Source organism: Mobula hypostoma, chromosome 14, assembly GCF_963921235.1.
Source record: "Mobula hypostoma chromosome 14, sMobHyp1.1, whole genome shotgun sequence".
Classification (NCBI taxonomy): domain Eukaryota; kingdom Metazoa; phylum Chordata; class Chondrichthyes; order Myliobatiformes; family Myliobatidae; genus Mobula; species Mobula hypostoma.
The window spans coordinates 1,153,421-1,178,819 of NC_086110.1; the positions used below are offsets into that span (position 1 = coordinate 1,153,421).

A 25,399-nucleotide genomic window follows, 5' to 3' on the forward strand; every position below is an offset into this window, starting at 1 on the left:
AGGCTGCAGATTTCAGCAATCTATATGCTACTAAAACTCTCATGATCTATCTGTTTGTGACCTCCAATTAGCGCAAACGGTGCATTACAGCGGCACTTTTTTTGGCTAAATCAAATTTAAATGCATTAACTTACAGAATGCAGGCAAAGTTCAGGGTTATATATTCGTATAAAATTGCTCATTCACCAAAATCACCAGGCTTGCTTCCACCCGAGAGCGGATCCACCATCATGGAAATCGGGACACGACTGCCTGACGCATACACACGGTCAGCCTCAGCAGCGACACCTACTGGAGCAAAAGGGTGGTGCAGCTCTATTTCGAAGGGTCACATTCAGCTAATCACCATCAGCATGTGCAGGATTGGGACAGATCTTACTGCCACCCATCAATAAGAGATGATTAAATTTTATTGTAATGACATACTTCAAGACACCCATAAAACCCTTTGCTGCAGTCAAAGGACAGCAGTGACTATAGCATGTCCATTTAGGAGAGCGCCAACCAAGAATAATCAGTATCCTTTGGTGTTACTGCTTCATATCTTCTATCCAGCATCAGGGTAAAAAAAAATGGTCAGCCTAATTATGCCACGTGGAAAGGGAAGGGGGACATTATGGTCAAGAGATGACGCCAGATGTCGTCGGGAAGTGGCAAGGAGAGGGAGAGAACAAGAATCGGATGAGACCAGGGCCGCACGACTCCAGATCAAAGAGTCAGGACAAAAAAAAAATGAGAGAAGAAGAGACAGAGGAGGAGAGGCATGCACGTCTCCAGGATCAGAGACAAACAACAAACAGCAGAAGAGATGAAGAGATGGGGGATGAAAGGACTGCATGTCTCCAGAATGACAACGAGAGGCACAAGGGTGGCAGATAAACCAGAAATAATGCCATCAAAAGTGTCCTTCGTTAGGAGGAGGAGGAGCTATACTTGCTTCGCTATGCGTCATTCTTCTTTAATAAACTGAGGTTTTCTACTTCAGTTTCCAAAGCAAAGCGATACCAATAGCATTCAGGAAAATTTAATGTTCATTCTGGTCACATCAGACTGCACTACCCCTCTCTCAAAGGGTGCCCCAATGGGTCACCCCGTTTTCTAGTAGTAGATTAGAAGTATATCTAGAAATTTTGTGAGCTGCCTGCAAAACATGGCCTGTATCACCAGTGCCATCTTGACGCTAATGCACAACCGTTGCAATGCAGCCAACCACTGTTCTTAAATGTTGTGAGAGTAGCTGCCTCCACCACCCCATCAGGCAGGCTTCTCCAGGTTACAACCACAGTTAAGTGAAAAGTGCTTCCTCGGATCCCGTTTAAACTACTTACCGAGTTCTACTTTCTATACATTCATGACTGTGTAGCTAAACACAACTCCAACGCCATCCATGAATTCAGCTGTGACACACTTGTTGCTGGTAGAATTTCAAATATCGACAAGACAGCATACTGGAGTAAGGTAGATTGGCTGGGCCAAGGAATTGATTGTAGACTTCAGCAAAGGGTCAGCAGTGGAAAGGGTGAGCTGCTTGAATTTCCTGAGTACTAACATCCTTGAGGACTTATTCTGGACCTAATATATTGATGCAATCACAAAGGTGCTCCAATGCTTATACTTTGTTATGGGCTTGGGAAGATTCAATACGTCATCAAAGACTCCTACAAATTTCTATAGTTGTACAGTAGAGAGCATTTTGATTGGTTGCATTGCAGCCTGGTATACAGACTCCAGTGCACAGGAACACAAGAGGCTGTAGCCAGCTGTAGTCGCAGCCAGCTCCATCACGGGCGCAATCCTTGTACCACTGAGGTGATCATCAAGAGGCAGTGCCTGAAGGGGGTGGCATCCATCGTTAAGGACCCTCACCATCTGGGACATCCTCTTCTTGTTACTAAGATCAGGGTGTTGGTACAGCAACCCAAAGTTCCACACTCAGTGATTCATAAACAGCTTCTTCCTTTTCACCATCAGTTTTCATGAACACCACCTTGAAATTGTCTCAATAGTCCAATATCTGCACCTACTCTATAACCCCTTATCTCTTTTGGCAATCTTTTAACACTATCCAGAACACCAAACTTTGTATCATTTGCAAACTTACTAGCCCACACGTATTCATTTTCTTCTAGTTATTTTTGTAAGTCAGAAACACAGGTTCCAGTATGGATCCCTGCAGAACCCCAGTATAGTCCAGCTCATTGAAGCACTGCTATCTCCAGATGCATCTCCAATTTGTACACAATTACTTTTCCAAATTGTTGCTGGGTGTGAATTCTGTCACTCTATAATGATGGATACAGTACTGGTAGGGATGGGTCTGTCACTAAGACATGATACAGTACTGGCTAGTCTAGGGGTCGCCAACCCGTCGATCACGATCAACCGGTTGATCTTTGAGACTTTCCCAGTAGATCCCCAAAAAAATCAAAAATAAATACACAAATACTATTGTAATGTGAGCATTATAAAAGTAAGTAATACTAATTAGGATAATGGTAATATAGCAATACTATTGCTGTTGAACACTGTTTATAAAGAGCGATTGTTTCCGGGTTGCGGGGTTTTAGTTCCGTTCTTTCTGCCCAGTGCGCATGTGTGTAGCTCCCTCACCATGCACCACGTTTTCAGCGTAGCCTGTGCTCCATCAAAGTGACCAATTAGATTAGATAAGAATACAGACTGTCACAAACTTCAATAAACAGCAGTGTGTTGCCCTTAAGGCATTTATTTGACTTTGTTGGGTCTACGTTTTCAATGATTTGTAACTATTTTCTAGTTAAAGTTAAAGGTTGATAATTATGTTACAGTATAACGAAGGTAAATTCATTGTCTATGGTATATCGTGGCTTGTGATGACATCACCTCCGGTTTCGCCGTGTCTTATGTGTAACCTCCGGTTCGGAGAAGGTGTGAAGGTGGGTGCCACGCGTGCAGCATGATTGTGAAGAGCTCCGTTTCTACCCACGAAGAAACATTATAGAAGCAACGCCGTAAGTTAGGATGTATTTGAAGTAAAAATATTAACGCGGTTTCTGTTAAGGAAGTGGCAGTTGGGGTGGCGTGCGTACCGGCTTTTCAATTTCAAACGCGGGGTGGGCTCGAGCCCGATGGCGGTTTGATGCGACCCCCTGGCCCGCTACTCGGGGCAGCTGGAGACACTTGCCAAAAGAAGAGAGCGCGCATGGTCTCCAGAATGAAACAGACACTGTATATGTTTGTATTTTTTTTATCAACAGTTTTCACCATACGATGTTAATGTGGAAGAGTGAACAGTAAATGGTTAACCTTACTACGACTCTGTCTTCATTGGCTCCGGTTTAACTTGGTGTTTAGTCAGAGTTTCAACACACTGCACGAGAACACTACAGGCAGTGGTCCCCAACCTCCGGGCCGCGAAGCATGCAGTGGTGCAGCGGTAGTCGGGATGCACCCGGCAGATCTTTAAGAAAAAAAAGCCAAAATAAACCAGCTAATTAATTAGGTGCTGCCCGGCACAGAAATGTCGGCCCAGATCAGAGGCGACGCAATCGGCAATCGCTCGTGATATCCTGATAGCATGGCAGAGGCTCCACGAAAGGCAGTGAAAACATAAAAATTCCATCCAGAATGGGAAGAGGAATTTCCATTTACCTTGGTGGAAGACAAGTGTGTATGTATGTTGTGCCACCAAACACAAGCACTGACTAAAAGAGGGAATCTGCAGCGGCACAACGCCAACCACAAGAAATTTAAAGACACCTACCCACCAAAGAGCGCAATTCGTGCCTGGAAAGTTGAGGAGTTGAAATCCGGGTTGAAGGCTCAGCAATCGTTTTTCACAAAACATGCTGCTCAAAGTAAGGCTGCTATTGAAGCATCATTTCATGTAAGTCACCTTTTGGCTAACCACAAGAAGCCTTTTACAGATAGTGATTTGTTCAAGGAAGCAATGGCCATTACCGCAGAGACTGTTTTTAATGATTTTAAAAACAAAAACAACATCACAACTGCAATACGTAATATACCGCTTGGCCCTGCAACAGTGACAAGGAGGGTAGAGTCACTGTCAGAGGACGTGGATATTTTTCACTACAATTCGATGAATCCTGGATGTAATGCAAACAGCTCAGCTTGGTGTATTTGTCAGAATGGCTTTCCAGGATATTACAACAAAGGAGGACTTCCTCACTCTTTTGCAATTAAAGTAGAAAGCGAAAGGTGAGGATATTTACAATGAGTTTAAAAAATATGCCCGTGAAAATGGCATCCCCATTCGTAAACTGGCGGCAAAAAAGGATAGCAGAAAATACAATTCATAGAATTAGGGATCCAAGAACAAAAGCGATATAAAATAAGCAAAGTGAAATTCAAGAAGCTTTTGAAATGTTTTACAAAACTCTATATTCCAAAGTTCCAGGGGGAAGCATAACCCAAATTGACACCTTCCTGAATTCAGGAGCAACGGAGGATGAGGGGTTCAGTGGAGATGTGCAGGCTAAGTTTTTTTCTCTTTATATTGAGAGTGGTGGGTATTTTGGATGCACAAGCGCGGCAGTAGAGTTAAATACTAAATAAATATTTAAGAGGATCTTCAATAGCACATGCGTGCATGAAATGAAAGGATATGAACATCGTAAAAGCAGAAGGGATTAGTTAGGCATTTAGTTACTAGTTCAATTAGTTCAGCACAACATCGTGGGCTGTAGGGTCCATACTGCACTGTTCTATGTTCTGCAATAAGGTGTTCTGGATAATGCAGACACACAGCACTAATACAGCTGAATTCACTTAGGCAAGTGAAGACCTGGTGAACCAGTAAGCACAACATCTGTCATGGTATAAGGTCACTGACTTAATCTTCTGGCTACAGTATTTATGGGCTTAATCCAGTTTACAACCTTAGGACTTACATGATGGCACATTCAACTATGGCAAAATCATTAAGTGTGAAAGCAGGTGGTCAGAGTTCCTATCCCTCCTCATTAACACAAGCAATTTGTATATTCAAGAGCATCCCCAGCATTTTGTTATTTCATAAAATGTGTACAACATCCAATCATTTCCCCAAACACTTACCCACAACCAGCAGGGTGAACTCAAAGCCTCGTTTCATTGACTTCCTGTAGACTTGGTTCGGAAGGTTTGCGAACCCTACATATCCCTCCAGGGAACGGCCATACTGTAAGTAAAGAGAGGGAAGAGTTATATCCATCTCATTCTTCCTGTTCCAGCCCCTCCTGGCTACTACTCCCAATCTGTTTCACTCTCACCTTCTTATGCACGGTCTCTGTTTTCCCTAGTTCCAAAGATCAAACCAAAGTTCTCGTATGAAATAAAAACCGAGCACGAGCAATTAGTAAAAGCGAGGGGGTGGGGGGGGGGAATCATCAGTACCATTGCTCAGTCTCAACAGATGCCAGTTAGGACAGGGTAGTGATTTTAGATAACTTCCGTTTACAGAAGACAGAGGGAAGATTAGGTAGGGATGCAGCAGAATTATCTGGTTTAGTGGTGACCAAGACATGGATATGGGCTTCAGCAGCAGATCAGCTTCAGCTGAAGTTGAGGCCGCAATTGTCATAATGATGAAAATAAGCAACAGTAGAGATCAAGGGATTTGTGACAAGAAGCAGAACCCAAGATGTAATACTGCAACAAGTTCACAAATGGTCTAGTTCATACCTCAAGGTAGTTGCTACAAGGGACAGACAAAAGTGTTAAGAGTAGATACCATTGAATCAGACAACTTCTACGGAGAATCAGTTTTAACATTTCATACCAATGGCAATTCACTCTAAAACAAAACAAGTTCAGAATTCAAGGAATGAGGTTTAAAATTCAAAGTTAATTTATTATTAAAGTACATAGAGTATATATTACCATATTCTACCCTGAGATTTGTTTTCTTATGGGTATACTCAGCAAATCCAATTACCGTAACAGAATCACACCAACAGAGTGCAAAAGACAACAAACTCCAAATACAGAATAAAAAAATACTAATAACAAACAGATAAGCAACTGGTATCGAGAACACGAGATGAAGAGCCCTTCAAAGTGAGTGCATAGGTTGTAAGTCACCACATATAAAATGGAGGAACTCAGCAGGCAGGGCAGCATCTATGAAAAAAAGTATAGTTGAAAGATTTCATCAAGACTGGAAAGAGAGAGAAGTCAGAGTAAGGAGGTGGGGGGAGGATAGGAAGAAGTACAAGGTGGTAGATGATAGGTGAAACTGGGAAAGGGAGGGGGTGAAGGAAAGAGCTGGGAAATTGATTAGTGAAAGAGATAAAAGGCAAAACACAGGGAAAACTGATAAGAGAGGACAGAAGGCCATGGGAGAGAGAAGGGGAAGGAGCACCAGAGGCAGGTGATGGTAGATAAGAGATAAGGTGAGAGGGGGGGAAACTGAAATGGCAAATGGTGAAGGAGAAGGTGGGGGGCAATTACCAGAAGTTCGAAGTATTGACGTTCATGCCATCAGACTGGAGGCTACCCAGACGGAATACAAGGTGTTGCTCCTACAGACTATGAGTGTGGCCTCATCACGGCAAAAGAGGGAGCTATGGACTGACACGTCTAAATGGGAATGGGAAGTAGAACTGAAATGAAATGAGATCCCTTTTTTCAGGCAGAGTGGTCTCCCAATCTACTTCGGCTGTCACCAATATACAGGAGGCCACACCAGGAGCACCGGGTACAGTAGAAGACCCCCAACAGACTCACAGGTGGTGTTGCCTCACTTGGAAGGACTGTTCAGGCCCCCAGATGATAGTGAGGGATGAGGTGTAGGGGCAGCTGTGGCAGTTCTACTTGCAGGGACAAGTATAAGGAGGGAGATCAGTGGGGAGCATTCTGTGGACAAGGTAGTCATGCAGTCATGTAGAGTGCGATCCCTATGGAAAGGGGAAGTTGGGGACAGAGAAACAAGTGGTGGCCTCCTGTGAATTGGTGAGATCCCAATGTAAATTGAGACCACTTCACTGAGCACCTGTCAGAGAAAGGAGGCTCTCCCAGTGGCCACCCATTCCTATTCAGACATCTCCATCTACGGCCTTTTCTAATTCCACGATGAGGCCACACTCAGGTTGGAGGAGCAACAGCTTCCATTCCGTCTGGGTAGCCTCCAACCTGATGGCATGAACATCGACTTCTCAAACTTCTGATAATTGCGCCCCCCCCCCGCTGCCTTCACCATTCCCTATTCCTGTTTCCCTCTTTCACTTTACCTGCCCATCACCTTCTTCTGGTGCTCCTCCCTCTTTCCTTTCTTCCATGATCTTGTATCCTCTCCCATCAGATTCCCCTTCTCCAACCCTTTATTTCTTTCACCAATCAACTTCCCAACTCTTTACTTCACCCCCTCCCCCCCAGTTTCACCTATCACCTGCCATCTTGTACTTCTTCCTCCCTCCCCCACCTTCGTCCTCTGACTTCTTCCCTTCCTTTCCAGTCCTGATGGAGGTCTTGGCCCAAAACATCGACTGTCCTCTTTTCCATAGGTGCGGCCTGGCCTGCTGAGTTTCTCCAGCATCTTGTGTGTGTTTCTTTGGATTTCCAGCATCTACAGATTTTCTCATGTTTGTGACATAGGTTGCGAGAACAATTCAGTGATGGAGCAAGTGAAGTTGAGTGAAGTTATTCCCTCTGGTTCAAGAGCCTGAGCGCTGAGGGGTAATAACTGTTCCTAAAACCTGCTGGTGAAAGTCCTGACACTCCTGTATGTTCTTCCTGACGGCATCAGCAAGAAGACAGCATGACCCGCGTGGTAGGGGTCCCTGATGATGGATGCTACTTACCTGCAACAAAGCTCTGGGTAGAGGTGCTCAGTGGTGGGGCAGGTTTTGTGTGTCATGGACTGGGCCATGTCCACTACTTTTTTTTACAATTTTCCATTCTAGAGCATTGGTGTTTTCAAACCAGGCTGTAATGCAGCCAATCAATATACTCTCCGCCACACATCAGTACCAGTTTTCTAACTTTTACATATCCTGCAGAACCTTCGCAAATTTCTAAGGAAGTAGAGTAAGGCACTGCTTTCTTTGTAATTGCACTCAGGTGCTGGGCCCAGGACATGTTGTCTGAAATGAAAACAGAGAGGAATTTAAAGCTGCTGACCCTCTCCCCCTCAGATGTAAAGGGGCACACGGACCACTGATTTCCTCCCCCCTGAAGGACGTTCTCATGACGGCCTCAGAGACTGAAATTACAGTGTCATCGGGCTGTGGGAGTTCATGATGGCTCCTCCAGGCTTTGACAGTCAAAACGAGCATAGAAGGTATCGAGCCCAGAATCAGGTTTAATATCACCAACATATGTCATGAAATTTGTTGACTTGGAGGCAGCAATGCAATGCAATACATAAAAAATTACATATATATAAAACAGTTAAATTTAGTTAGTGCAAAAATGGAAATAAAAAAGTAATGAGATAGTGTTCATTGATTCAGTGTCCATTCAGAAAACGGATGGCAGAGGGGAAGAAACTGTTCCTGAACTGTTGAAGTGTGCCTTTATGCTTCTGTACCTCCTTTCTGATGGTAGCAACGAGAATATGGCATGACTTGGGCAATGGGGTCCTTCATGATGGACGCCGCCTTTTTGAGATTTCACTCCTTGAAGATGTCCTGGATACTGCAGGGGCTAGTGTTCATGATGGAGCAGACTAAGTTTACAACCCTCTGCAGTACCCCACCCTCCCCCCATGCCAGATGATGATGCAGCCAGATAGAATGCTCTCCACAGTAGATTTGCAGAAATGTGTGTGTTTTTTGGAACATACCAAATTTTCTCAAACTCCTAATGAAATACAGCCACTGTTGTGCCTTCTTTATAACTGTGTTGAAAGGTTGGATCCAGGTTAGATCCTCAGAGGTATTGACACCCAGGAATTTGCAATTGCTCACTCTTTCTAATTCTGCTCCCTCTATGAGGACTGGTATGTGTTTCCTCATCTTACCCTTTCTGAAGTCCACAATCAGTTCTTTGGTCTTACTGATATTGAGTGCAAGGTTGTTGCTACAACAGCACTCAACTAACTGATATATATCACTCCTTTACACCCTCTCAACACCATTAGAAATTCTGCCAACAATGATTGTACCATCAACAAATCTATGGATGGAATTTGAGCTGTGCCTAGCCACACAGCCATTGGTGTGGAGAGAGTAGAGCACACATCCCTGAGGTGTCGGTGAGGAGGAGATGTTGTTTACAATCTGCACAGATTGTGGTCTGGGAAGTTGAGGATCCAGTTGCAGAGGGAGGTACAGAGGCCCAGGTTCTGGAGCTCTTCGACGATAAGTCATTACTGTGTTAAGTGCTGAGCTGTGGTCAAATAACAGCATTGTGACATACATATTTGTATTGTCCAGGTGATCCAAGGCCGCATGAAGAGCGAAGAAGACCTATTGTGGTGATAGGCAAATTGCAGGCACTTGCAGAGATAGGAGTTAATTCCCGCCATAACCAACCTCTCACAGCACTTCATCGTCGGAGATGCAAGTGCTACTGGATGATAGTAGCTTACCCTGCTCTTCCTGGGTTCTGGTATAATTGTTGACCTTTTGAAGCAAGTGGGAATTTAAAACTGTAGCAGGGAGAATTGAACATGTCTTCAAACACTCCTGCCAACTGGTTGGCACAGGCGTTCAGAGCCCTACCTGGGTACTCCACTGGGCCTGTCACCTTGCCAGGGTTCACAGCCCGACACTGACCTCTGAGTCAGAGATCACAGGGTCACCGGGTGCTCCAAGCCTTGTTGTCACCTATGTCACTTGATTTCACTTTGTAAGAGGTGATAGCATTCAAGCCCTGTTACAGCTGTCCAGCATACCTCATTGATTCAAGTTCAGTCGGGAATTGTCACTTCACTCATGAGCTGGCATTCCAGACATCGCAGCTGGAACTCCTGTAACTGTCGCCAGATTTGAATGCCTCTGATCCGGCCCTCAACAGATTGCAGATCTCTTGGTTCACCCAGGGCTTCTGCTTGGGGAAGACTCGGAATGATTTTGCGGGGACACGCTCATCTATGACTGCTTTAATAAAGTCCCTGACAACTGTGGTGTATTCACTCAGATCCACAGATGAGCCTTTGCACACGCCCAGTCCACCGATGTGAAACAATCCTGCAGCTGCTCCTCTACCTCTCACGACCATCTCTTTGTTGTTCTAATCTCCGGAGCTTTGTTCTTTAGACTGCCTATACGCAGGTAGAAGAACAGCCAAGTGATCAGAATTCCCGAAATGCAGTCTGGGCATTCGTTATCTTAGTAAGGTAGTGGTCCGGCAGCATCTTGGGACCCCGGTGCAACAGCTTATATGCTGATGGCAATTAGACAAGGATTTTTTCAAACAAGCCTGACTAAAACCCCCTGACTATGTTTTGAAATACCACCCCACCCCCTCTTGCCCCACTTAAAAGTGCTGTACCTGCTTGCTTGAGTGTTAAGTCCACCAATGTTTTAAGAAGATTATGAACTCTGTAGTTCATTAAATTAGTCGAAAAATACATTACTTAAAGGAAAAAATCACATACTGCAGATTGCAGTGAGAGTAATTCAAGAGGCCAATTTAGAAGTTTTGATGTTCACTGGTGCCATCTTGCAGTATAAGATAGAGGTAAAGATTGCTATAAGGTAGAAAGAGCAAAGAAGTCTGTGGCCAGCTCGAGACAGGAGAGACTGTGTGAATAGGGCATGTTGGGACTTTTGGCGGGACGAGATTATGTGGGTTATTAGGCACTTGGCAGAAAAACAATTAAAAGCCATCCGCCTAAGATCACTCATCATCAGCTGACAGAGATAACTAGAGTGCCGAAATCTACAATTGCACACTTGATACGTCAGCAAGATAAACCGTGAGAAGAATGGGCAATACGAGGGACAACAGGGAACATCCCAAAAACGAAAGTGCAAAGGTAAGGATCCAGAAGTTGAAAATGCCCTCAGTCAATGGTTTTCCATTGTAACTGGACAAGGTGAGGGTGCCAATAGACCAACGTTAAAAAGCAAGTCAGAAATGTTGCGAAAAAGCTGCATCACGAAGACTTTAAAGCAATAGATGGTTGGTTGTTATGATGGAAATGTAGGCACATTAAATTCAAGAAAGCACATTGCACGTAAGAGTGCTGATGCTACAAGTGCAGAAACATGGAAATCCACAAAATTCCCCGACTTGCTTCAAAAATTTTGCGCAGATGTTATCTACAAGGCCAATGAAATAGGCCAGGGGTCCCCAACCTTTTTCGCACTGCGGACCGGTTTCATATCGACAATTTGACAATATTCTTGCGGACCAGCCGACCGGGGGCTGGGGGGGCGGGGGTGGTGGTAGGGTTGCCAACAGACAAGAGTAGCAGTGAAATACGCTGGGTTTACCCCGAGAAAGACTACAATGACCATGAAGCCTTGCGCAGGCACCAGCGTGCATGCATGTACGTTTTTTCCTACAAATCGTTTTTGGTGATTCTGTTCGGGGGGGGGGAAGAGGTGTTAATCACGACCGGAATATAGGTGATAATTAGCTAATACACTCAATTTCCTTTCTAAAAGGGTTTATCTAACGAATTTAATATTAAACACACAGTGCATATTTTCCCCGCATGAATATAGTGATAAGTCAATTATCAGGGGAGGACAGGGGAGCTTGATGTAAGTGTTGAACGAACTTCCAGTAGAAGTGGTAGAGGCAGGTTCGATATTATCATTTAAAGAAAAACTGTATAGGTATATGGACAGGAAAGGAATGGAGGGTTATGGGCTGAGTGCAGGTCGGTGGGACTAGGTGAGAGTAGCGTTCGGCATGGACTAGAAGGGCCAAGATGGCCTGTTTTCGTGCTGTAATTGTTATATGGTCATATAAGTCACTTATCAGTCAATAGCATCATAACATTTTTAGTAACGTTTGGATATTAAACACGCAGCGCATATTTTCCCTGTATGAACATATAAAATCATTGCAACAGACCAATATCGCTGAATCAGTGGGAGCCCTGGGCTTGTTTTCCTGCAACGACACAGTCCTATCGAGGGGTGATGTGAGACAGCGATACTCGAAGGAGGTTCTTTATGTCCAGTCTATTCCGCAATTTAGTTTTCGTTGTATTCATTGCAGAGATATGTTGGAAATGGAAGCAATGTTTTCAGTGCTTTCGTGGCTATCTCAGGATTTTTAGCCTTGACTTTGATCCAGAATACCGGCAGAGATGTTATGTCAAACTACTTTTCGGCTCGCCGTCATTTGCAAGCTCGAGGAGTTGATTTCCTTCCCGCGCTGAAAAGCATGACGCGTGCATAATAGCTCAACAGTGGGCGTGACAGGGAACGAGGAAAGGTGCAACTGACTCATATTGCCAAATCATATCGTTTCTTCGCGGCCCGGCAGCGCATGCTTTGCAGCCCAGTGGTTGGGAACCGCTGAAATAGGCCATTTTTATCATCCCACGCTGGACAGATAGTTCCCTTTGCTACAAACACGCAACACTGTCAAAGAAAGCAATGGACTGCATAACTGTGTTGCATTGTTCAAATATGTCAGGAACTGATGAAAATAAATCATTGGTTATCGGAAAAAGAGTTAAACCTCGATGCTTTAAGAAAGAACAGTTTACCAATCAAGTACTATGCTAATAAGAATCTATGGATGACCTGAAATTTCTAAGAAATGACTGATGAGTTGGAATATGGAGCTACAGGAGAAATCAAGCAAAATTCTTCTGCGTGTTGACAATTGTGCAACACACTCGAATGTAGAATGTTTGAGAAACATCTAGCGGGAATGTCTGCCTGTCAATACAACATCTTTAGTGCAACCAATGAATATGGGAATCAGGAAATTTATTGTGAATTATGGTATTACTTGAGGCAGGAAGGCAAAATCCATTATCTGCAATAGGTGTCTGTGCTGACTTTGTTCATTTATAGTCAAAGGAACACGGCAGCGTACACGAGATGTATTCTTCTGTTGGTAGCTATTAGGAAACAGTACACAGCTTTACAGCACTGTAGTAGTATTGGTACTGTTCTAATTTTATCTTCATTTCATTTAAATACATTATGTTTTACTCAGTTAAATAGCAGTTTGTTGTCTTTTATACCTTTTTAACTTTTCCATGAAACTTGGGACAGCTGCTTAATTGGGGCAAAGCATACAAGTCCCAATTAATGTGCTCCAAATAACCGGAATCCACTGTATATTGTTTTGGATGTTAATGGGGGTGGGGGGGCAGGGGAAGTGGGGTTGACCTCAGAGGAAAGCCACAGCAGTCAGGTCCCTGGCTCTGTGACTCAGAAGCGAAGGGAAAGAAGATAAGAAGATGCAAGCAGTAGTGAAAGTTGATTCATTGGTTAGGGGAACAGACAGAGGTTTTGTGGATGACATCAAGATTGCCGGATGATATGTTGTCTCTCAAGTGCCAGGGTCAGGAACAACTTTGATGGAGTCCATAGCATTGTTAAGTTGGAAGGTGAGCAGCCGGAAGTCATGGTCCACATCGGTACCAATGACATTGGCAGGAAGGGTGACGAGGTCCTGCAAAGTGAGTTCAGGGACGTAGGTGCCAAGTTAGACAGGACCTCCAGGGTAGTGATCTCAGGATTGATACCTGTGCCACAAGTTAGTCCGGCTAGAAATAGAAAGATAATACAGTTTAACATGTGGTTAAACTGGAGGGGAATCAAAACCCTTGGGCTAAGGTTTGCTAATGCTGCTATGGTGGGGGGGGAGGTTAAAATACATCTGAAAGGGGATTGGAACCAGAGTACCAGGGCAGCCAGTGGAGTGGTTGTGGGGAAAGTAGGAAGGGCAGGATGGGCAGCCCAATGTTCCGGGGTTCCACTGTTTTAGACATGACAGAGTAGGTAGTATTAAAAGGGGAGGGGTCGCATTATCAGTCAGGAAAAATGTCAGTGCAGTGCTCAGACAGGACAGACTGGAGGGCTCCTCAATTGAAGCTACATGAGAGGAAATCCACAATCAGTATCCAGTTCCCGCCTTATTCCCATAACCTTTGATTCCACTATCTTTAAGAGCTCTATCCATCTCTTTCTTGAAAGCATCCAGAGACTTGGCCTCCACAGCCTTCTGGGGCAGAGCATTCCATATATCCACCACTCTCTGGGTGAAAAAGTTTTTCCTCAACTCCGTTCTAAATGGCCTACCCCTTATTCTTAAACTGTGGCTTCTGGTTCTGGATTCACCTATCAACAGGAACATGCTTCCTGCCTGCAGCGTGTCCAATCCCTTAATAAAACTACATGTTTCAATAAGATCCCCTCTCAGCCTTCTAAATTCCAGAGTATGCAAGCCCAGTCGCTCCAATCTTTTCACATATGACAGCCCCACCATCCCGGGAATTAACCTTGTGAACCTACGCTGCATTCCCTCAATAGCAAGAATATCCTTCCTCAAATTTGGAGACCAAAACTGCACAGTACTGCAGGTGTGGTCTCACCAGGGCCTTGTACAGCTGCAGAAGGACCTCTCTGCTCTTATACTCAATTCCCCTTGTTATGAAGGCCAGCATTGCATTAGCTTTCTTCACAGCCTGCTGTACTTGCATGCTTGTTTTCAGTGACTGAAGTACAAGAACACCTAGATCGCGTTGTGCTTCCCCTTTTCCTAACTTGACTCCATTTAGATAATAATCTGCCTTCCGGTTCTTGCCACCCAAGTGGATAACCTCACATTCAGCCACATTAAACTGCATCTGCCATACATCTGCCCAATCACCCAGCCTGTCCAAGTCACCCTGCATTCTCATAACATCCTCCTCACATTTCACACTGCCACCCAGCTTTGTGTCATCGGCAAATTTGCTAATGTTACTTTTAATTCCCTCATCTAAATCATTAATATATATTGTAAACAGCTGCGGTCCCAGCACTGAACCCTGCGGTACCCCACTGGTCACCGCCTGCCATTCCGAAAGGGACCCGTTAATCGCTACTCTTTGTTTTCTGTCAGCCAGCCAATTTTCAATCCATGTCAGTACTCTGCCCTCAATACCATGTGCCACTAATCTCCTCTGTGGGACTTTACCAAAGGCTTTCTGAAAGTCCAGGTACACTACATCCACTGGCTCTCCCTTGTCCATTTTCATAGTTACATCCTCAAAAAATTCCAGAAGATTAGTCAAGCATGATTTCCCCTTCGTAAATCCATGCTGACTCGGACTAATCCTGTTAGAAATGATATAACAGGTGTGGATTGGGATGGGTTATTTTCTGGCTAAGGGATGCTTGCTCAGCGGGAGGCCTTCAAAAGTTAAATATGAGAGTACAGAGTGTGTAGGTTCCTGTTAGAATTAAATCCAAGGTCAACAGGTTTAGGGAACTTTGGTTTTTGAGGGACAAAACAAATGAGGTGCTTCAGGAGTATAAGAAATGCAAGAAAAAGCTTGAGGAAAATCAGGAGGGTTAAAAGAAGGTGTTAGTTTGCTCTCTGTCCTCATCCATCTCCATTTATTTATATCTGCTCTGGATAATTATCAAGTATTCACCAGCATCAGCATCCATACACTACAACCAAGTATGCCAGTGTATGCCCTTGGTCACACACATTCCAGAGATTCAATTGTTAACTTTCCCACCCCTCTCCACAAATGCCATTCCACTAACATTTCCCAGCATTTACAAAAAATTATTTCGGACTTCCGGCATCTCCAATTTTCCCTGTTTTCACACTAAAGAAATGGGCCCTCTTATATTTCTTTTCTTTTTCTGTTAACTGTTTGTTAAAGTTGAAATACAGTTCCTTTATGATTATATGTCAGTGGACGATCTGCCATTTCCTGGTGGACAGTAGCTGTACATGGGGCAGTATTTACACACCATTCATTCAACGCTCCTAATCCGAACATTCCACCTTTCCTGTCTGGTTGAACCCAAATCTTACTGACCCCAGACACAAGTTGCTTACCTAAGGTAGCATTCTCACTGCCGAGTCATGTGGCTGTTAGCAGAGTTAGCTAACAGGCCAAAATTAAACAATCTTGACTCCTTTCCCTCTGGAAGTAGAGGATGTGCCCAGACTGACCTCGATTTCACAACTCCTCCATTTCTTCTGCCCATGTTCTCCAACTGCTGCCACTGACTAACTGACCAAACATCCTTTCTTACAGCTTATCCCTCTGGTCACTCTATTTTTCAAACCCTATCAGAGATGATTCTTCTTCCACCCTCACTGTAGTTTAACGAGTTCCTATCCTCTTCTGCCCAGTTCCGACAAAGGGTCTCAGACCTGAACGTTAATTCAATTTCTCTTCCCTAGGATATAGCTTGACCTGCTGGGAATATTCCACAAGTCAGGGACTCATGCACAGGGAAAGGTTGGTGTGCAGATAGGAATGAGAAGAAAGTGTGGTCAGAGTGGAGACTAGAACAGAATAATACAAACAATGCTGGTCATTGTCTAGGGCAAGTAGTAGGTAGCATCAGCCTCAGCAGTAGATGCTCACACACCCAACACACAACTTGTCAACTGGTTGGGGATAGTCACTGCTGAACAGAATTCAGTCCTCTCTCCTCTCCACGATTATCTCTACCCAGAACTACAAATCTCTCTCACACAGCCCATCTTACATCATCTCACCCTCAGAATTACATCTCCTTCCCTCATCTTTCCAGCATCCTCAGCATCACCCTGAGCCTTCACATCACCACCCAACCCTTGCACAAGACTGCCCAGTAACCTATTCCAACCCCCAAACATCCCACCGGACCCGTAACTCACAGGCTCCTCCACTCTACCCCCACCCCGCAATTCCTACCATGTTGCAGGTCTGCCTCACGTTTCCCACGACATCCACCTGCTCTCTGCCACTGTCACCCTTCACCACCTGGCCTGGGGCCCCATCACCGGGCCTCCTCCACTCACCGTAAGGCCGCTAGCGGCAGTCTCGGGCCGTTCAATCATGGCAGGACGAGGACCGATGTCCAGGGGTAGCGGCGGCAGAACGGCGCGGCCTCCCTCACCAGGGCTCACTCGAGCTCCGCTCCAACGCGTTCACCACGCCCAGCGCAATCCCGCTCCGCTCCGCCCCGCCCGGCCCGGCCCGGCCGCCGACCTGCCCCCGATTCCGAGCTTCACTCTGCGTGCTCCCGATCGCGTGCTCGTGCGCGTTCACCCCGCGACACACACTCCCGTCTCTGACACCTCCCGGCTGACGTCACCCGCGTGGGCTCACAAACCACAGGCGGCCCTACCCGTGACGTAATCAGGTCAGGATGCTGTTGATTGGCTCAGGGGAGGGGGAGAGATGGGGGCAGGGGAGGTTGGAGGAGAGGGAGAGGGAGGAGAGGGAGAGGGAGGAGAGGGAGAGGGAGGAGAGGGAGAGGGAGGAGAGGGAGAGGGAGGAGAGGGAGAGGGAGGAGAGGAGAGGGAGGAGAGGAGAGGGAGAGGGGGAGGGGAGGGGAGGGGAGAGGGGAGGGGAGGGGGGAGGGGGGGAGGGGGGGGGGGGGGGGGGGGGAGGGGGAGGGGGAGGAGGGAGGAGGGGGAGGGGGGAGGAGGGAGGAGGGGGAGGGGGGGAGGGGGGAGGGGGGGAGGAGGGAGGAGGGGGGGGGGGGGGAGGAGGGGGGAGGGGGGGAGGGGGGGGGGGGGAGGAGGGGAGGGGGAGGGGGGAGGGGGGAGGAGGGGGGAGGGCGGAGAGGGGGAGGGGAGGGGGAGGAGAGGGGGAGGGGAGGGGAGGGGGAGGGGGAGGGGAGGGGAGGGGGAGGGGAGGAGAGGGGGAGGGGAGGGGAGGAGAGGGGGAGGGGAGGGGAGGAGAGGGGGAGGGGAGGGGAGGAGAGGGGAGGGGAGGGGGGGAGAGGGGAGGGGAGGGGGGGAGAGGGGAGGGGAGAGGGGGGAGGGGGGAGGGAGAGGGGAGGGGGAGCTATACAGCTGTAACATTACCTCTCAGCTTTTGAACTCATTCCCACGGTTGATGAAGGCCAATGTACCGTATGCCTTCTTAACCACAAAATCAATCTGCGCAGCAGCTTTGAGTGTCCTATGGACTCGGACCCCAAGATCCCTCTGATACTCCACAATGCCAAGAGTCTTACCATTAATACTATATCCTGCCATCAATGTAGTCTTTTCCATCGATGTTGCCTGACCTGCTGAGTTCCTCCAGCATTTCGAGTGTGCTGCTTGAATTTCCAGCATCTGCAGATTTTCTCTTGTTTGTGACTGGACTATTTTAACATTGCCCGTCTGGCATGCATTTTCTATCTTCCACTGTAATTTTATTTATTTATTTATTGCATTACAAACTTCAGATTTTAAAGTACTTGGACCTTCAATGTACTTCTTAATTTCTTGTTTTTCACCTCAATCGTCTTCAAACAATTCCTGAATATACTCAGTCCGTCTGTTCATAATCTCATCTTTTTCTATGATAATGGTACCATCCTTTGCTTTCAAACAACCCCCTGAAGAACAGAGGTGCTTTTTACCAGTGATACTCTTGATTTGTTGATGTAACCTTTTTGGATCTTTCTAGTTGCTCACATTCCTGGTTTAACCATTCTTCTTTGGCTTTTTGACATAAGATTTTAACTTTTTTATCTAAGGATTTATATTCTATAGGATTTGCTTTCTTCAGTCTCCTTTCTTCCATTAGATTTTTGATTTCGTCTGTCATCCATTTATTCTTTGTGCTTTTTTCTTTTTTAGGGATCACTGACTTTGCTGATTCTACCAAGGCATCCTTCAGAGAGCTGAACTTCATTTCTACATGATTGCTATCATCTTCAACAGATCCTATTTCTAGACTTTGAAATCTATTCCTTACTTCAATTGTAAATAAATAAATAAGATGAAGAAAGGAAAGGCAGCCGGTCCTGATGAATTAGTAATAGAACAAATTATCACCCTTGAAGATTATGGAATTGAAAAACTTACTGATTTCATCAATGACATTTATGAGACTGGAAAAATACCAGGAGAGATGAGCAACAGAATGTGAATTACATAGGACTATAAGTTTAATGAGTCACTAAGATGCTTCTAAGAATTTTGATGATAAGAACTAAAAGTAAGATACAAGCTGAAATAGGTAAAGAACAATGTGGTTTTATGAAAGACAAAGGTACAAGAAACGCGATATTGATGTTAAAGATACTATCAGAATGAGCTACTCAAGTGCAAAAAAATTGTTTATTTGTTTTATCGACTACACAAAAGCATTTGATAAAGTGAAGCACAGTAAGTTTCCTGAAATATTTCAGGAAACTCTAGATCTAGATTCCAAAGTCCTCCGCCTAATCAGAAATCTGTACTGGGAACAAACTGCCGCTGTAAGAATAGATGGAGAAGTGGGTCAGTTTACAAAAATCAAGAGAGGTGTTAGACAAGGGTGTTTCTCCCCTGATTTGTTTAACGTGTACAGTGAAACAATATTACAAAAAATAAGAGACATCTCGGGTAACAAAGTTGGCGGTGAAAACATCAATAATTTCAGATATGCGATGACACTGTTAATTGCAAGTACGCAGGAAGAACTACAAAACTTAATTGATATAGTTGTTGAAGAAAGTGCAAAAATGTGTCTATCAATCAATTGCAAAAAGACAGAATGTATGGTGATATCTAAAAAGGAGAATCCTATCTGCAGGCTGAGAATAAACGGGGAAGACATAAAACAAATACAAAACTTTTGCTACTTAGGAAGCTGGATGACATCAGATGGCAGGTGCGACTTGGACATCAAAAGAAGAATTGGGATGGCAAAAGACACCTTTAGGAGAATTAAGAGTATACTGACCAACAGTAAACTGTGCATGACAATTCGCCTCAGAGTACTGAAATGTCACGTTTATCCAGTTATGTTATATGGATCAGAATGTTGGACAATATCTAGTAACATGAGGAAATGAATTGAAGCAGCAGAGATTTGAGGAGGATGCAAAGAATATCATGGACGAAATGAATATCTAACGAGGATGTCATGAACAGAGCAAACACAAAAAGAGAAATAATGTATGAGATCATGAAAAGGCAACGTAACTTCATTGGACGTGATTAGGAAAGAGGAGTTAGAATGCACGGTAATTATGGGAAAGACTGAAGGGAAGAAAGCAAGAGGAAGACAAAGACAAATGATGATGGAGACAGCAGCCAGAGAACTGGAAATGAATACCAATGAATTGATCCACTTGACCTGAAACAGGAGTGTGTGGGCCATGCAGTCAAAGCTCAAACTGGGCACGGCACCTGATGATGATGATGACTGTAATTTATAGACAACATCCCTACTACTGTTTGGGGGTCCGTATACAACTTCCGTCCTTGCAGTTCCTTCGCTCCAGCCGCAATGATTCAACACCTTTTTAGCAATAGAGCACCACTGCCACCATCTGCCTTCCTGCCTCTCCTTCTGATACAATGTGTATCCTTGAAGATTAGGCTCCCAGGTATTATATTCTTTCAGCCATGATTCAGTAATGCCTACAACACCATACATGGCAACTGTGCTACAAGTTCACCTACCTTATACCGTATATTGCACACATTGAAATACAACACTATCAGTCCTGTATTCACCTTTTTCCATTTTGTCTGCATTTTACATTGCAACTCATTCTGTTGACTGCAATTTTGCCTAATCAACAGCCTCTCTTCACTGCACATTGCCTCTGTTTGTAAACCAGCTCCCCCATCTTCGACACTATCACTCCGGTTCCCACCCCCCTGACAAATCAGTTTAAACCCATCTGAACAATTCTAGTCAACCTGCCCACAAGGATATTGGACCCCCTCTGGTTTAGGTGTAACCCATCCCTTTTGTACAGGTCATACCTTCCCCAGAAGAGATCCCAATGATGCACCAGTTCCTCAGCCACACATTCACCTGCCAAATCATCCCATTCTTACCCTGGCACATGGCGCAGGCAGCAAATCAGAGATTGCTACCCTGGAGGTTGTTTCTCAGCTTTTTACCTAGCTCCCTGAAATCTCTCCTCAGGACCTCCTCACCTTGTCTACCTTTAATGTCATCGGTGCCAGCATGTACTCTTCTGGCTGCTAACCCTCACCCTTGAGAATAGAAACATAGAAAATAGGTGCAGGAGTAGGCCATTCGGCCCTTTGAGCCTGCACCGCCATTTATTATGATCATGGCTGATCCTCCAACTCAGAACCCCGCCCCAGCCTTCCCTCCATACCCCCTGACCCCCGTAGCCACAAGGGCCATATCTAACTCCCTCTTAAATATAGCCAATGAACTGGCCTCAACTGTTTCCTGTGGCAGAGAATTCCACAGATTCACCACTCTCTGTGTGAAGAAGTTTTTCCTAATCTCAGTCCTAAAAGGCTTCGCCTTTATCCTCAAACTGTGGTCCCTCGTTCTGGACTTCCCCAACATCGGGAACAATCTTCCTGCATCTAGCCTGTCCAATCCCTTTAGGATTGTATACGTTTCAATCAGATCCCCCCTCAATCTCCTAAATTCCAACGAGTACAAGCCCAGTTCATCCAGTCTTTCTTCATATGAAAGTCCTGCCATCCCAGGAATCAATCTGGTGAACCTTCTTTGTACTCCCTCTATGGCAAAGATGTCTTTCCTCAGATTAGGGGACCAAAACTGCACACAATACTCCAGGTGTGGTCTCACCAAGGCCTTGTACAACTGCAGTAGTACCTCCCTGCTCCTGTACTCGAATCCTCTCGCTATAAATGCCAGCATACTGTTCGCCTTTTTCACCGCCTGCTGTACCTGCATGCCCACTTTCAATGACTGGTGTATAATGACACCCAGGTCTCGTTGCACCTCCCCTTTTCCTAATCGGCCACCATTCAGATAATAATCTGTTTTCCTATTTTTGCCACCAAAGTGGATAACTTCACATTTATCCACATTAAATTGCATCTGCCATGAATTTGCCCACTCACCCAACCTATCCAAGTCACCCTGCATCCTCTTAGCATCCTCCTCACAGCTAACACTGCCACCCAGCTTCGTGTCATCCGCAAACTTGTAGATGCTGCATTTAATTCCCTCATCCAAGTCATTAATATAAATTGTAAACAACTGGGGTCCCAGCACTGAGCCTTGCGGTACCCCACTAGTCACCGCCTGCCATTCTGAAAAGGTCCCGTTTATTCCCACTCTTTGCTTCCTGTCTGCTAACCAATTCTCCACCCACACCAATACCTTACCCCCAATACCGTGTGCTTTAAGTTTGCACACTAATCTCCTGTGTCGGACCTTGTCAAAAGCCTTTTGAAAATCCAAATATACCACATCCACTGGTTCTCCCCTATCCACTCTATTAGTTACATCCTCAAAAAATTCTATGAGATTCGTCAGACATGATTTTCCTTTCACAAATCCATGCTGACTTTGTCCGATCATTTCACCGCTTTCCAAATGTGCTGTTATCACATCCTTGATAACTGACTCCAGCAGTTTCCCCACCACCGACGTTAGGCTAACCAGTCTATAATTCCCCGGTTTCTCTCTCCCTCCTTTTTTAAAAAGTGGAGTTACATTAGCCACCCTCCAATCCTCAGGAACTAGTCCAGAATCTAACGAGTTTTGAAAAATTATCACTAATGCATCCACTATTTCTTGGGCTACCTCCTTAAGCACTCTAGGATGCAGACCATCTGGCCCTGGTGATTTATCTGCCTTCAATCTCTTCAATTTACCTAACACCACTTCCCTACTAACATGTATTTCGCTCAGTTCCTCCATCCCACTGGACCCTCTGTCCCCTACTATTTCTGGAAGATTATTTATGTCCTCCTTAGTGAAGACAGAACCAAAGTAATTATTCAATTGGTCTGCCATGTCCTTGCTCCCCATAATCAATTCACCTGTTTCTGTCTGCAGGGGACCTACATTTGCCTTTACCAGTCTTTTCCTTTTTACATATCTATAAAAGGTTTTACAGTCCGTTTTTATGTTCCCTGCCAGTTTTCTCTCATAAGCTTTTTTTCCCCTTCCATATTAAGCCCTTTGTCCTCCTCTGCTGAACTCTGAATTTCTCCCAGTCCTCAGGTGAGCCACTTTCTCTGGCTAATTTGTATGCTTCTTCTTTGGAATTGATACTATCCCTAATTTGTCTTGTCAGCCACGGGTGTACTACCTTCCTTGATTTATTCTTTTGCCAAACTGGGATGAACAATTGTTGTAGTTCATCCATGCAACCTTTAAATGCTTGCCATTGCATGTCCACCGTCAATCCTTTAAGTGTCATTTGCCAGTCTATCTTAGCTAATTCACGTCTCATACCTTCAAAGTTACCCCTCTTTAAGTTCAGAACCTTTGTTTCTGAATTAACTATGTCACTCTCCATCTTAATGAAGAATTCCACCATATTATGGTCACTCTTACCCAAGGGGCCTCTCACGACAAGATCGCTAATTAACCCTTCCTCATTGCTCAAAACCCTGTCCAGAATAGCCTGCTCTCTGGTTGGTTCCTCGACATGTTGGTTCAAAAAACCATCCCGCATACATTCCAAGAAATCCTCTTCCTCAGCACCTTTACCAATTTGGTTCACCCAATCTACATGTAGATTGAAGTCCCCCATTATACATACACCTGATCCAAGAAATCCCTAATTCTGGCACCAGGGAGACAGCATGCCATTCGGGTGTCTCTATCGAGCCTACAGAACCTCATTTCTGTTCCTTTGACTATGGAATTGTCTATCAACAGTGCATCCCTCATCACCCGCTGCCTGAGACCCGGTCACTGTGGCTCTCCCCCCACCTAGGTTGTCCCCCTCATAGTATCTGAAGTTATATACTTATTACTGAGGGGAACGGCCACAAGTGTACTCTGCACTGGCTGTCCATTTCCCCTCCTTCTCCTTACAGTCACCCAGTTTTTTGTCTTATGCAATCTAAGGGTTTGATGTCATTAGTGCAGTTTGGCACAGAACCATGGGCCGAAAGCCTGTTTTCCTGTTCCATGAGTAGTTTCACACAAAAACAGGCTCTTTGGCCTGCCAAGACTGTACTGGTCATCCACTATGACTTTTATACAAATTTTACATTTAACCACATTTTATTCTCCCTACATTCTCATCAACTCTTGCCAGATTCTACCACTCGCCTACACAAGGAAAACATTGCAGTGGTCAGTTTACCAATTAACCCACCAATCTTTTAGATATGGGAGAAGATCAGAGTACCTGGGGAAACCTACGTCATCACAGTGAGAACGTAAGAACTCCACATAGATAGTACCAGATGTCAGAACTGAACCTGGGTCTCTGAGGCAGAATAAAGTATCAGCACTGTTGAAACAGTAACTGAGGATTATCCATGGGTAGTGTGATCAGAAGAAGTAAGCAGTAAAGTAACTAAGGGGGTTATTAAACATGAAAAGTCTCAACACAAGAACTTTCAAAATACTAACCGGTGAGAGCAGTTGCTCATGAAACACCTCCATGTCCCTTTGTACCCATCGCCTTTGATTTCTGCTGTCACAACATGGCTTCTGAGTCTTTGTAACGTCAAGTCATAAATATAAATTAATTTATTAAAAAGAAAGGAAAATAGATCTAACAGCATACTTTAGAACAGAATATTGTTAACTAACAAAAAAAAATTAACATTGTTTTGTCAAACAGGAATCTTAAGTGTTAGATAGATCCTCCGTGAGCTGGATTTTTCCCATTCTTTTTTTTTTAAAAACATGTATTTCTCAGTCTAGTTCAAACGTAATATCTTCAACATTGACGAGACCCAGATGCTGAACTTCTGATTCCTCTTGAATTTGTCTGTCCTTTGGGTCATGTTCTGAAAAGGTGAACAAGATTTACTTAATAGATATCAACACTTCAAGTTCAGGTTTGCAAATGATCAGGAAAGAAAACAAACACCTGAATGAATATTTTGTCTGTGACCTTTCCTGATGCACATTTATAAAATGTTATCTACATATTATGTACTGATGCTCTGGTTTAAAATATAGGCTATGCTCTTGAGAATGGCTATAGCTTAATAAAGTTACATTTAGATTTAGTACTTTCTGTAACTACTGAATCAGCAGCCATAGTTAGCAGGTAGTATGCCCCTTTGATCACTTTGCATTAAAATGAGCTTATTTTGTTGTAGTTGTAGTCTTTCTGGTAAAAATTGACAAAATTTATTCTTTCATTGTGAATGCTGCTTTTAAGACACTATGCAACTGTAACGCTGCTGTGCATATGAGTATAAACAACTTTGATTTTCAACTGAGGCCCTTTCTGTTCTTACATTCATGGCATAATTTAGGAAAATGGCACAGAAAAGTTATTCCAAGGATGCTAGGAATTCCTTTTTCAATGAGCAACAGCTATATTTGTTCCTGGGATCTACTTGTAGCAAGCTGGCTATTGTTTCCAATATTACAAGAGTTTCATCACCTTAAAAGTCATTAATTAACTATAACCTTCTTTCTGACACTTCAGCATTCTGAACTGTCTATTGGTATATTACTGTC

The 25,399-nt window shown here is 44.5% G+C and overlaps 2 protein-coding genes across 3 annotated transcripts in view; both read right to left on the reverse strand.

Annotated features, from left to right (window-relative positions):
- LOC134356053 (septin-7-like) overlaps positions 1 to 17,125 on the reverse strand; it is a 90,969-nt gene extending 73,844 nt beyond the window's left edge. Inside the window, exons 1-2 of the mRNA XM_063066574.1 lie at positions 16,858 to 17,125; positions 5,056 to 5,158 (exon numbers count right to left, since the gene is read on the reverse strand). Of these exons, the coding sequence (XP_062922644.1) occupies positions 5,056 to 5,158; positions 16,858 to 16,896 (142 nt within the window). The 5' untranslated portion in view covers positions 16,897 to 17,125. The remainder of the gene's footprint in view (positions 1 to 5,055; positions 5,159 to 16,857) is intronic.
- A 6,963-nt stretch (positions 17,126 to 24,088) lies between these two features.
- dnaaf1 (dynein axonemal assembly factor 1) overlaps positions 24,089 to 25,399 on the reverse strand; it is a 169,074-nt gene continuing 167,763 nt past the window's right edge. For both annotated transcript variants that reach the window (XM_063066575.1, XM_063066577.1), the window contains exon 17: positions 24,089 to 24,714. In XM_063066575.1, coding sequence (XP_062922645.1) covers positions 24,620 to 24,714 — 95 coding nt within the window. In that variant the 3' untranslated portion in view covers positions 24,089 to 24,619. The remainder of the gene's footprint in view (positions 24,715 to 25,399) is intronic.